The sequence below is a fragment of the Macrobrachium rosenbergii genome, chromosome 21 (assembly GCF_040412425.1).
Source record: "Macrobrachium rosenbergii isolate ZJJX-2024 chromosome 21, ASM4041242v1, whole genome shotgun sequence".
Taxonomy (NCBI): Eukaryota; Metazoa; Arthropoda; class Malacostraca; order Decapoda; family Palaemonidae; genus Macrobrachium; species Macrobrachium rosenbergii.
This window is the reverse complement of record NC_089761.1, coordinates 60,969,927-60,983,376: the sequence shown is the minus strand read 5'-3', so window position 1 is coordinate 60,983,376 and position 13,450 is coordinate 60,969,927. Positions and strand designations below refer to the sequence as shown.

At 33.9% G+C, this 13,450-nt stretch overlaps 1 protein-coding gene across 1 annotated transcript in view; it reads right to left on the bottom strand.

The window, feature by feature from the left end:
• Positions 1 to 13,450, bottom strand: part of Arp3 (Actin-related protein 3) — a 92,530-nt gene that overhangs the window by 22,339 nt on the left and 56,741 nt on the right. Inside the window, exons 7-8 of the mRNA XM_067123908.1 lie at positions 10,639 to 10,857; positions 3,086 to 3,169 (exon numbers count right to left, since the gene is read on the bottom strand). Coding sequence (XP_066980009.1) covers positions 3,086 to 3,169; positions 10,639 to 10,857 — 303 coding nt within the window. The remainder of the gene's footprint in view (positions 1 to 3,085; positions 3,170 to 10,638; positions 10,858 to 13,450) is intronic.

Sequence of the window (13,450 nt, the reverse complement as noted above, 5' to 3'; positions counted from 1 at the left end):
AGATTAAGACTTCATTTTTGGCTCCTTTTTTTGTCACTGCCTGAAGTTTAGTATGCAACCATCAGAAATGAAAAAAATATCATTATCATATATAAATATTGAAATATATGACAGCGCAAAAAAAAATTTTCATATATAATTTTATACAAATCGCGCTGTGAGCAAAACGGTTAAAGCTAATGGGTTATTTTGTTTTTCTTTGTATTGTACACTAAATTGCAATGATTTTGGTATATAACAAATTGTAAAACGATCAAAGCAACACAGAAAATATTATCACAAAATGATGCATGAATTCGTAACGTGAGGACGTAAAAAAATGTTTTTTTCAAAAATTCACTATAAATCGAAATATTGTGCTAGAGACTTCCCGTTTGTTGAAAAATGAAGCTAATTGATTGAATATTACTAGACTGTAAGTGTTTTAGCTTACAATTGCAGTTTTCGACCATTTCGGTCGAGTTAAAGTTGAACGAAAGTCGAATTTTTTTCTATTTATCGTGATTTATATGAAAATATTTCAAAACTGATAAAAGCTACAACCATGAGTTATTTTCCGTTGTATTGTACATGAAATTGCACACATTTTCATATATAAAACTTTATGTAACGACTAATATAAAACGGTGCAAATATTACGACAACGTGACGAAACAATTTCTGAGATGTTCGGCCAAGTTACCACGCAGACGTAAGGAAAATGTTTTTTTAAAAAATTCACCATAAATCGAAATATTGTGCTAGAGACTTCCAATTTATTGCAAAATGAAGGTAAACGATTGAATATTACTAGAATGTTAAGAGTTTTAGCTTACAATTGCGTTTTTACCATTTGGTCGAGTTAAAGTTGACCGAAGGTTGAAATTTTGGCAGTTATCGTGATTTATGTGAAAATATTTCAAAACTGATAAAAGCTACAACCATGAGCTATTTTCTGTTGTATTCTACATGAAATTGCGCACATTTTCATATATAAAAGTTTATGTAACGACTAATGTAAAACGATGCAAACATCACGACAACATGACAAAAGAATTTCTGAGATGTTCAGCCGAGTTACTGCTCGCCGATGTAAGGAAAAAATTTTTTTTTTCAGAAATTCACCATAAATCGAAATATTGTGCTAGAGACTTCCAGTTTGTTGCAAAATGAAGGTACATGATTGAATATTATGTAAGAGTTTTAGCTTACAATTGCGTTTTTTGACCATTTCGGTCGAGTTAAAGTTGACCGAAGCTTGAAATTTTGCCAGTTATCGTGATTTATATGAAAATATTTCAAAACTGATAAAAGCTACAACCATGAGTTATTTTCTGTTGTATTCTACATGAAATTGCGCACATTTCCATATATAAAACTTTATGTAACGACTAATATAAAGCAAACATTACGACAACGTGACGAAAGAATTTCTGGCGCGGACGCAAGGTAAAAGTTTTTTCAAAAATTCACCATAAATCGAAATATTGTGCTAGAGACTTCCAATTGGTTGCAAAATGAAGGTAAATGATTGAATATTACTAGAATGTAAGAGTTTTAGCTTACAATTGTGTTTTTTTACCATTTCGGTCGAGTCAAAGTTGACCGAAGGTTGAAATTTTGGCAGTTATCGTGGTTTATATGAAAATATTTCCAAACTGATAAAAGCTACAACCATGCGTTGTATTTTGCTGTATTTTACATGAAATTGCACACATTTTCATATATAAAACTTTATGTAACGGCTAATATAGAATAGTGCAAAAATTACGACAAAATGACGAAAGAATTTCTGAAATTTTCGGCCGAGTTATCATGCATGGCGTAAGAAAAAGTTTTTTTCAAAAATTCACCATAAATCGAAATATTGTGCTAGAGACTTCCAATTTGTTGCAAAATGAAGGTACATGATTGAATATTACTAGAATGTAAGAGTTTTAGCTTACAATTGCATTTTTCGACCATTTCGGTTGAGTCCAAAGTTGACCGAAGGTTGAAATTTTTTGTAGTCGGCGTACGATGGTACGTCCACTTGGCACCCAACAGACAATTTTAGTCGACGTATGATACGTCCAGTAGGCGTTTAAGGGTTAAAGGAGTCAAAACTGTGGCAAAACAGAGGTCTTAAACACTAGAGAAAGTAGGAAGACTGTTGTTGACCGGTAAGCGGTTTATCAGCACCATTAAGCAGTTTACTGGCGTTTACGTCATAAACACCATTTATTACCATAATTATCTGCAATTTTCGGTTAGTGGCCCTTGGCCGGGAACGGAACCCCCGCTGTTAACCAGGGACTGCCTTTATCAAAAACCACCAATATTTTCAATTTGGTAAGATTGCTTACAACTCAGACAAGTAGGTTTAAGTATTAATAGGATAAATACCAGTCTGTTATAAATCAAATACTACTGAAATCATTCACTCAAATGTCAATGACAGACAAGTGGAGATAGCAATCAATTTACATAATACTGAGAAATGGATAACGAAGGTCAACCTGAGCACTGTAGAGCGATCCCTCTAGGGTAAAGTTTAAAAGCAAATTACTGGCATTTGTGGTCTACAGCTGACCAGACTCTTCTTACAAGGTAGTATACAAAACTCACTCATTTTTAACTGGCTCTCTAAGTAAGGTTATAGCATAAATAAATGCTGGAGTGCTCTCCTCAACATATATCAAGTTCTGAACAAAACTGACTCTGTGATTTCAAACACAAACTTTAATAGCAACTGCTAAATATGAAGTCAATATAATAAAATAAATTAGAGTTTGGGGTGACAATGATAATCAATTACACTGAAATTACGTTTAGAAACTCAAGGTAATTACTAATCCAGGTTAGATGTAAAATGCCAAGAGGAAACTCCAGGCTTTTACTTAACATAAAGTGACCTGTAGATTTATCTTTAAAATATAGACTTATAAAATGCCAAGACAAAACACTGCATTACCTAAATAACATGGACCTGAATAACACCCCTCTTATTCCAAATTAACTCTTACAATAATTATCAACATCACAAGGGTACAATTACAGAAAAATAATACAAACAGGTAAAAACTATGCACAGACAAACTACAAGATTATGGCAAATAATACTTACAGTTGATGCTAACATTGAACCACCAAACCATACTGCATAACGTTGCATCTTGTGGGCTATGACATTCACATCAATTGGCTTTGGCTGAAAAGAAAAAGAAGAGATACACTAACAGCTTCCATATCAGTGTCTCCACAACATTCTGAAAATAGAAGTAATTTCTAACCTGGAGAGAAAGCAATTTCATTTCACTTGAGTAATATGCTACAGACCACAATATCCCTTTGAATTCAATAAAAAACAAATCACTCTTGAAGTGGCTATATATAAAAACCTTATTCTTGATGATTTGCAGTCAAAATACTACTGTTAATGAAAACTTCGAAAACTCAGTACTAAATTTATTAACAAATTAAAATGAAATTAAAAACTGCACATAGGCACATGCTCTCACACTGAAACACATACATACAATAAATACAGTTACTCTGGCTTCCTTACATATACACTAAAAAGATATATTGAAATTCAGAATATAAGTAATAATTAAAAATTTTTTCTTTTAATTCGACATGCTATAAGGGTTTTCATGCTTTTATTTTTTACTTATTTTTATATTTCATTAATTAAATTACAGTTCCTCATGAGCATCAAAATCGGAACGACTGAAAATGTAAACGCTGTTGGTCATACTTTGGACATTCACGTAACACATGTCTGACCATTATTATCACCCTGCACTCTGAGCACTCGGGAGTCTGGCCACGTGCGGTGCTCATTAAGTGCCCTATGTGTCAGACGAGTATGGCCTATTCTGAGACATGTTAGAATTACTTGTGCGTGTCTCTCTCTCTGATATGATGAACTCCCATTTTTTAATATTAGGTTTTATTTGTTTTAATTTGTTACTTTCAGGTTCTTCACTCCATGTATATTGCCATTTATTTATAATACCCATTTTTATGTGTGTTACATAATCAATAACAGGATATTCACTTTTGATCTTGTCATGTGGGTTGCTTCCTTGGCTGCTTTGTCTGCATCTTCATTTTCTTTGATCCCTACATAGGCAAGGATCCAACATATTTCTAAATTTTTTCCATTATTATGTAAGTTATGGATAAATAATTTAATTTGCTGTACTATATTATTTTTTTATTTGTAACTCTGAATAGCTTCCATAGCGCTTCTCAAGTCACCAAAAATCACATTTTTTTAGCTGATGCAATTCCACACAATTCTGCTGTGAATGCTGAAGCATTATTAGGGAGAGAGAACTGATAAGTTTTGTCTTGGGACACTGCAGCATATCCCACTCATGTTCTGATTAGATCCATCTGTATTATATACAGTATACTGCGTAATGTGGACCTTTTTGGTTTATATGCGCTATTGTATGTTGTCTATGGTGTTCTGTGTATATGAGTAACTTTTTGATAAATATTTCAGGTGTTTCAGTGACTCAAACAATCTTCTAGCTCTAATTGGGAAAGGTGGAGGATGGTTATTTATAAATACATCTCTTAACTCAAATAATTTTTTTGTTGGGGAATCATTTGTCTGAATTTTTAGAGCACTTTTCATTGTCACTAGCTCTCTATGGAGAGACAGAGGTAGTTCACCACATTCAACTTGTAAAGATGATTTTGGTGACTATCTAAAGGCTCCTGAGCATATTCTAAGGCCTTCATTGTGAACAGGGTCTAACATTTTCAGCACTGCATCAGATGCTGAGCCATATACTTGGCTTCCATGATCAATGATAGACAGTACTGTTGCTTTATACAGTACAGTAAGGGTATGTTTATCGGCTCCCCAAGTAGTGTTCGACAGTTTTTTAACTAGATTTAACGCTCTTTTACATTTTGATTTTACATGTGTTACATGGGCTTTCCAGCTCAAGTGAGTATCGAATACTAATCCCAAAAATTTTCCTGTTTGGCCAATTGGTATACTATGGTTTCTGATTTTTAAATCTATTTCTTCGCCTTTTTTCCACTTTTTATGTTTATAAAACATGATTGCTTGAGTTTTATCTATGGAAAATTTAAAGACTACAGATGCAGCCCATTTATCTATTTATACTATGCTTTTATTATTGATTCTTTCTGCTCTGCATGTTTTATTCAAGATGCTGAATAATGTATGGCAAAATCATCCATACACAGGTTACTTTTAATGCCAATAGGTAGATTTTTACTGATATCATTAATTGCTAAAGTAAACACTGTGCCACTAAGGACCCTTCCCTGTGGAACACCATTTTCAAGTGGAAATGTTCTAGACAGATCATCATCAATTCTCACCTGAAAACCGTGATTTGTCAAAAATTTTTATATAAACCAAGGTAAATGTCCATGGATCTTGTTGTTTTGTAAAGTTTTTAATACAGCATACCTCCATGTAGTATCGTATGCTTTTTCATCATCAAAAAAGATAGCTACAGTAATTTGTTTTTGTTCAAAACCTCTACGTATATGGTCTTCTAAGTTAGAGAGAGAATTTAATGTAGATCTGTTACACTGTTACCCGAACTGAGTGGGAGTCAAAAATTTTATTTTCTCGAATGTGACATGTTAGTCAAGCATTTACCATATTCTCTAACAATTTACATAAGTAGCCTGTTAAAGAAATTGGTCTGTAATTATTTACATTACAGGGATCCTTTCCAGGTTTGAGGATAGCAATTATTATAGCTTTACGCCATTCATCTGGAAATAAATTCTGATGCCATAAATGATTATAAAACTCTAATAAGTATGACTTTGCCAAAGGTGCTAAGTGGCAGATCATCTCAAGACAAATATTGTCATCTCCAGGAGCAGATTTATTGCTGTTCAAGAAAGCATATTTCAACTCTGACATATTAAATTTTCTATTATAATATTTATCTTCTATTATTTCAAAATTTATTTTTATTAATTCTATTTTATTTTTCTTTGTATGGAAATGTTCATCTAAATTTTTATCACTACTTACATTTGCTAAATTTTTTCTATTATATTACTTATTTCTTTTGGATCAAGTGTTCTTTTCCCATCTTTTAATAAGGCATGCCTAGGTGGTTTAACATGGGTACCATTTATTTTCCTGAATTTTCCCCATATTTTTTGTATGGGAGCATTATCTGAGAGATCTGATACATATTAACTCCATTAAATGATTCTTCCTTGAATTACTTCTTTTTTAAATTTTGCAGATATTTTGTTGTATACAGATTTTAATGTATCAATTTCTAGTAATAAAATAGTCATTTTTTGTAAAGTTCCTTCTAATATCGGTAACGTTTTATTTATTTTGCTGAACTTTCTATTCAAATTATCTAATTGTCTCCCTGTTGAGTGTTTTATATTTATTAATTCTGTTAACTTATCTGACCACCATGGAACTTTGTGTTTTGTTGGATGGGGTTTTGATTTTGGTATTGCTTTATCAGCAGCATTTTTAATGAAATCAACAAGAAATTTATTAGTTTCATTATGGCCTTTTAAATATTCAAATGGTGGGATATTTCTAGTGTGCATTTCATATCACTCCCAATCTGCTTTATGAATGTTACAGTGAGGGGCATGTTTTGCAGGATTATTTTGTAATAAGGAAATTAATATTCAGAAATGATCACTGGTGTGCAAGTCATCAACTGTATTCCAATCTAATCACTGGTGTGCAAGTCATCAACTGTATTCCAATCTAATCTGTCAACTATACTTGTTGTACACAGAGTTAAGTCTACTGAGGAAAATGCTTATGTGCTTTTGAAAAATATGTGCTAATTTCATCATCATTTATACACATGTCATTTGAATCCATGAACTCTTCTATTTTACTACCTGTTCTATTTGAGTCTATACAATTACAGTCCCACATCGGGTTGTGAGCATTAAAATCACCTACTATTAATGTCGGTTCCTTGGTACTGTTAAGTAAATCTTTAAGTTTATCAATGTCATAAATTTTTATTAGGTTGGTTGTATAAATTATAAATTATGTAATTATCGTTTTTCATTTGTATTTTAATACTTGATATTTGCAAGTCAGTAAAGTTTACAGGTACTCTGTCATAACATATTTTGTTATGTACATATAAATGTACATATATAGCAGTACCTAAATTTCCTTCTTCTTCTCTAGATGTGATAATAAGGTATATTTACCTATTTTTTAAATTGTTTTGTTGACATGTAAACATAGTATCATTGGTTCATATTCCCTTAGTAATCGTTGTATTTCTTCCAAATGTAATCTGGTCTGTAGACCATTTACGTTCCACTGTATAATATAATTATTGAAAGTATTACAGCAAACCCACGTGAATAGCTAAAATCCACAAATACTTAAAAACCCTCTAAAAACACTTAGAACTGCCTATTTTGATAGTTTAAACACAAAAAAACCCTCTAAAAATGCTTATACCTGAGTATTTTAATAGTTTTATCACAAAAAGTGCATTTAGTCATGAAAACATTATGAAAATACTTTAATTAGTGAATATTTCTCAGTGAAAAATACCGTGAATGGGCGAATTTTCCGCGAATAATGTGTATATACGTTCCAGAGAAATCCGCGAATACGGGGGGGTTTACAGTACGTTAGTGTGTTCGAGTGTTATTTTCTTTTTGTGGATCTTCAATTTGTATTTATTCTAAAATCCTATTTACAACATTCATTTGTTTCTCTTTATACGATATTACGTGTCCAATGCACATACAGCCCTTTTCGTGAGTGTCTAAACTAGCAGTTTCTTTATTTCTGTATCTTATAAAGTTTCATATGGTGTTTGATAAACTGTCCTTTGTTTTGCTTTTGTTTTTGTCGCACAGTTCAATGAAATATTCATTACAACCTCGTGTTTTCACGTGTCGTTTCTTCATTTACTCTTGCTGCACCTATTATTGGTGATGGAGTAATCTCTTTTCCCATCCCATCACATAATCATTCTTGTCAATGGTTTGTTCCTCTACTATTTCTTTGATGTTCTGGGTATCTGTTCCCACTGGTTTTATTATTACTTTAGGAGACAAAGGTATATTCTTATAATTTTTTTATTTTTGTTCTTTCTTTGGGTCTCCCATCTTTATTTTAATGGATGCATCTCTAATAATAGTGGGTTTTTTTGTTGGTCTTGGGTGGAGTTCTCACTAAAGGTCTCTTTTTTTTTCTTTAGCTCCTAATTCATCATAACTATCTTCTAATATTTCTGTGGTGCTTGTATTATCTTCTAGTGTTTCCATTTCTCATAATATCTCAAATGAATTTGAACAAATGTCTGTATACATTTCTTGGTTCTTTGCTACATTATTTTCTTCTTGCAAAGTCGTTATTTTTCTTTGAGACTGATCTATCGGGTTTGGTTACTCTTATCTATTTCCATTTTTGTTTCACTGTTTGATCTAGTTACAGTGGAAAATGTTTGTTTCCTAGCGGGATCATGCATTCCTCTAACTTGTAATTCTAATTTGGCCTCTTTTATAAGCATTCCTGTCCTTTTCTGAAGTAATTTTAGTTCTGTATTGTATATATAATACATACACTCCTTAGATCTTGCATGGTGATTTTGTCCACAGTTAACGCATTTCGGTTCACTACACCTCCACTGTGTGGTATGTTTGTCAGATCCACAATATGCACATACAGATTTATTACAGCAATTTTTCCTTGTATGTTCATACATACTAGTTTTAGCACTGTTGTGGTTTTGGAACATACTGTCTCAGTTCTCTGCTTTGGCCCATGGTTTTAGTTTTAAGGGTAATTCATGGCCTTCAAATTTTATCTTTGCTATTCTCAGTGTTTTTCCATTACTCCGTCTACTGGCTATGTCGTATATTTTGCAATCTTGTACATTGTTGTACCTTTTTTTTAAGGGAATCCAGCAATATATTCTTTTCTATTGGTTCTTCATCATTATCAGGGAGTACTATGGTATCCTGTACACTGTTCACATTGTCATGTTTTTTTATATGTACCTTTATATTGTCAATATTTTTTATAGTTAAGTAATTTTCTTATTGATTTTTTGTTGTGGTATCTATCAACCACATCTGATCTTTTATTTGTCTGAACGACATTTCAGTAGTTGAATGTCGACTCAACAGGAAGTTTTCCAGTTTCAATGCCGATATTTTCTTCTCGGTTTCTAAGGTCAGGAATCGTGACCAACTTCCACTTCCAAAGACGGAGTCGAAGTATGCCAAGGTTGGGTCAAGATATTTGCTTTTTTTTGGGGCTTGCTTTGTACTGGAGCACAGGGTTCCAGTGTAATTACATTGGGAATTTTATTTGATTTTTCCAGAGAAAGGTTGTCAGAGGAAGTTCCAGCAGTTGTCAACTGTGCCGAGTCACTACCATCAAAGGGCCCAGGGGTACTTGAATCTTTATTTCTATTTGTCATAAAGATTTGAGGTGAAAAAAAAAAAGAAAAATTAAACCCGAAAACTTTAAAAAGATATCATTAGCCTTTCATGAAGTTTATCCTTCCATCAATGGCACAAGTGAGAGCCAATTCCCAAATGTCTGTGTCCCTAACCTACCCCACAGGGGATGGCATAACATGATTGGAGTGGCCTAAGTGTAAGCCAGACCCGCTTGCTAGGACTGAAGGTATTACGAGAATACTATCATTCCCACCCTAATCACATTATGGGCAAACCAGCTAGAATGCCTGAGAGTCCTATCCCCAGAACCAGACCCCCCCTGGAATCTGTGGTCCAGCCCTAAAGAACAGTTCCGCCTTTGAATTACCAGTCTGATAACTCTCAGGTCCAAACATTATCGGGCAGTTGATGGTCCTACCACAGTTCTTACTAATTAGCTTCGGATATAAACCCAATCCCAGTTATATCTTTTCCTATTTAACAGGTCCAATAAATTTGAGCAAAAGTGGAAAATTCCACAAAAATTAATCCAAAGAAGTATGTAATTACACATATGAGACTCTTGGACTCAAACCCGGGACAAATTCCTGGGGTTTAAGAGTCCTCTCACCATATCAAAGGGGGCATGAGTCACTGAGATTGCTCATTGGGTGCCTCGACAAAAACAACCAGCAGATCAGGATATTTAAGTTTGGAGCCAACACAGCTTCAAAGGTCATTCCAATCCTGAGAATGACCATAACAGAACTAATCACCCTGCAAAATCAGGAAGAATGGCTGATAGACACAGACATCCAAGTGGTCCCATGAGGGACAGAAGGTGTCCTCCAGCACAAACCTAGATCTAAAACTGGTAATAGGAGCTTTCTATCAAACTAGGTGGCAAACAGGTCAATCAGTGCCACAGGAAGATCTAAGAACAATTTGTCCCTATAACCTGTCCTCTGTAACTGAACTGATTTGCCACCACATCCCCTTTACCAGCTGTGTACTTTGCCATCAAATTAACAGACTGGCAGCCCACCCCCTTGCGCACAGGTTGTGCCAATTTTTGCAGAGTAAGGAAGGCAATCTCCCCTCACTTGCTGATGCAAGCTACTACCATGGTGTTGTCACTAATCAATACCCAGTCAGGTTTTTTATTTCATTATATCTAACAAGTACAGTGTAATTCATACATTCACCTATATCTCATTCCCTCTACATATAGTAGTTTTCATTACTGTCAGATCCTCTTACCTTAATTCGACCACCACTAAGTTGCTCAGTGATGCGCAAACGTGCATCCACAATTCTCTTCAAATCTCGCTGTAGACGGCGATCAAAGTCCTTAAACATCGTTGAGCCACCAGAGAGAACAATATTCTTGTAAAGTGGTCTTCTCACATCAATGGGACAGTTCTGAATAACATTGTCAACCACCTCACTAATTGGAGTTGTGAAGTCTGGATTGGCAAACTGAAAGACAATTGGGATACAGTTTGGTTAAAATATTTTTTTACATTTTTAATCAACGTTCTCGCTAATTTTACGTCACAAGTGCAGATTAACAAAGTCCAAACCCAAATGAATATAATGTCTACTGAACAATAATAAAAGTCCCACTTTACTTTCTGATGAAAATTTTTTTTTTTGCTAATGATAATGTGAAAAAGGATTAAAAAAAAACTGAATGAAACTATTTAATCCTAGGAACAAAAAGAAATTCACTTGTATGAGTAGCTCATATGTCACTACTTTTCCACATAATGCTCTCTAGATGAACATTAATAATTAATAAAACAAAATACAGGGAAAATCTTGGGGAGGAAAAGAAAATGGGACTAGAACTTCATGTAGTATACAACAAAGTTGCACAAAAAAAGGCAGCACAAATAGGAGAACATATTCCACAGTACAGGCAGTCCCTGGTTATCAGTGATCCAGTTTTATGGGGCTTATCTAGTGATGACGATAACTAGAATCGGCGCTGATCCCTGGTTATCGGTGCCAATCCCCCACTTAACAGTGGCACCAATAACCGGTATCAGCGCCAATAACCAGGGATCAGCGCTATTATCACTGATTTTTGGTTATTGTCACGCCGTTGGGAACGGAACCCCCGCCAATAACCAGGGACTGCCTGTACTAAAGTACAGACACTGCCCTACTTATGAACATTCAAGTTACAAACATTCATAGATATGAACAGACATGGTCACAAGTTCAAAATTTTGCTATGAGCACCTACTGTGCTAGTAAGAATTTTTGCAAAGAACAGAAGAACACGAGGAAGAAGTAGAGCCTGTTCCTTTAACTCCTCATGTACTCTTACAATCATGAGAGTCCTCGTTCATACTCGAAAAATATTCCTTCTTATTTCTATCTTCCAGATTCAACTCAGTTTGTGATGAATTCCAATTTTCTATATTTACAGGTACACAATCCTTTATCTGAATTTCTAAAAACCAAAAGGCTCTAAAAACCAAAAACATTTTGTTGAGAGTAGAGCGTCAATTCATAAGGTTGGTAGTTTAGCAAGCTAACGGCTGACCTGAGTCATTTGGGTGTGTGCTGCTATTCAAATTATTTTTCTTACTAAATCCCAAGAATTGACCTTAGAAAATCCCAAGATTAACAAAATAATCCCAATAAAATAATTGTACATCTCCCAAGCCTTAGAGTCTAAAATAATCTCTCTCTCTCAGGAACAAATACTGCTAACATGAGTCTCTTTAACTAATGGATAAAGTATTAGCATGTATGCAGACACTGCTTGTGTGTATGTTCATAATGTTTTAAAAATGTGCAGTACAGGTAATACATCTTCGGAACGCAAAAACATATCTTCGGAACACAAAAAACAAACATAAATTTTGTTGTTGTCAGTCACGTGAACTATAAAGGGTGTACTATAATCAGCAGGGAAATAAATGGATTAACATTTCTTGAGAGATTAAAGAGATGAATCTCTCTCTCTCTCTCTCTCTGAAAAGATACTGCTAATCTGAGTCTCTTTAACCAATAGGTATTAGCATATATGCACACAGTGTGTGTGTTCATAATGTTCTAAAAAATGTGCAGTATGGGTAATACATCTTTGGAAGGCAAAAAACAAATTAATAAAAAATACACAAATTTTGTTAGTCTGTTGTGTGAACTATAAAGTGTGTGACCAGCAGGTATACAGAAATGGACTGACATTCCTTGAGAGATTAAAGAGATGAATTTTGTTTTGAAGATATGTCAACGCAGCATTAGTAAATATCTTCTGAAGCAAAAAAAAAAAAAAAAATCTTTTGCTGCAGAAGAATCTCTGAACCAACAATTTTGCACTCATTCTATTCTTCGTGTAATTAGTACAATACATATACTGTTAAAAACTACATACTGTACTGTATTTAAAACACACATACATACATCATTAGCTTCACATGAGCAAAACATTCTTTCTCAAACAGATTACAGTTAAAACCTGACTGGCTTGCTGGTTGCCATGGAGATCTGCTAGCCAATGACTGCCTCTACTTCTGTTCTATTTACAGACTTATGCTGTGATGGAACTAACTTTGAACGCTGCCATGATTGTGATAATGTGACTGCTGATGGCAAAAATTACTCAATAATTTGCTTTATATAATTACTTTTTCGTGAAAACAAGAACATAACAATTTTAACTTTAATATAATGATATGAAAAATCCCACGCAGAGTGTCCTAGTGATCAAATGTATGACTGCAAACTGATTACGACATAGTGACAATAAAGAACAACCCTCTCCACAAGTTGAATTACAATTACTTTGATAATAATGTATATTTTTGCATTTTACTCAATGTTTTTGTTGAAAATAATACAGTCAACCACCAGTATTTGCAGGGTATAGGGACCACAAACACCCACGAATAGCTGAAATCCGCGAATACTTAGCATCCCCCCTCTAAAAATGCTTATAACTGGCTATTTAAATCATTCAAAAACCAGAACCCCCTATAAAAACCTTTATAACTGCTTATTTTAATAGTTCAGACACCAAATGTATACTTATCATCCTACACAGAACATACCTTAA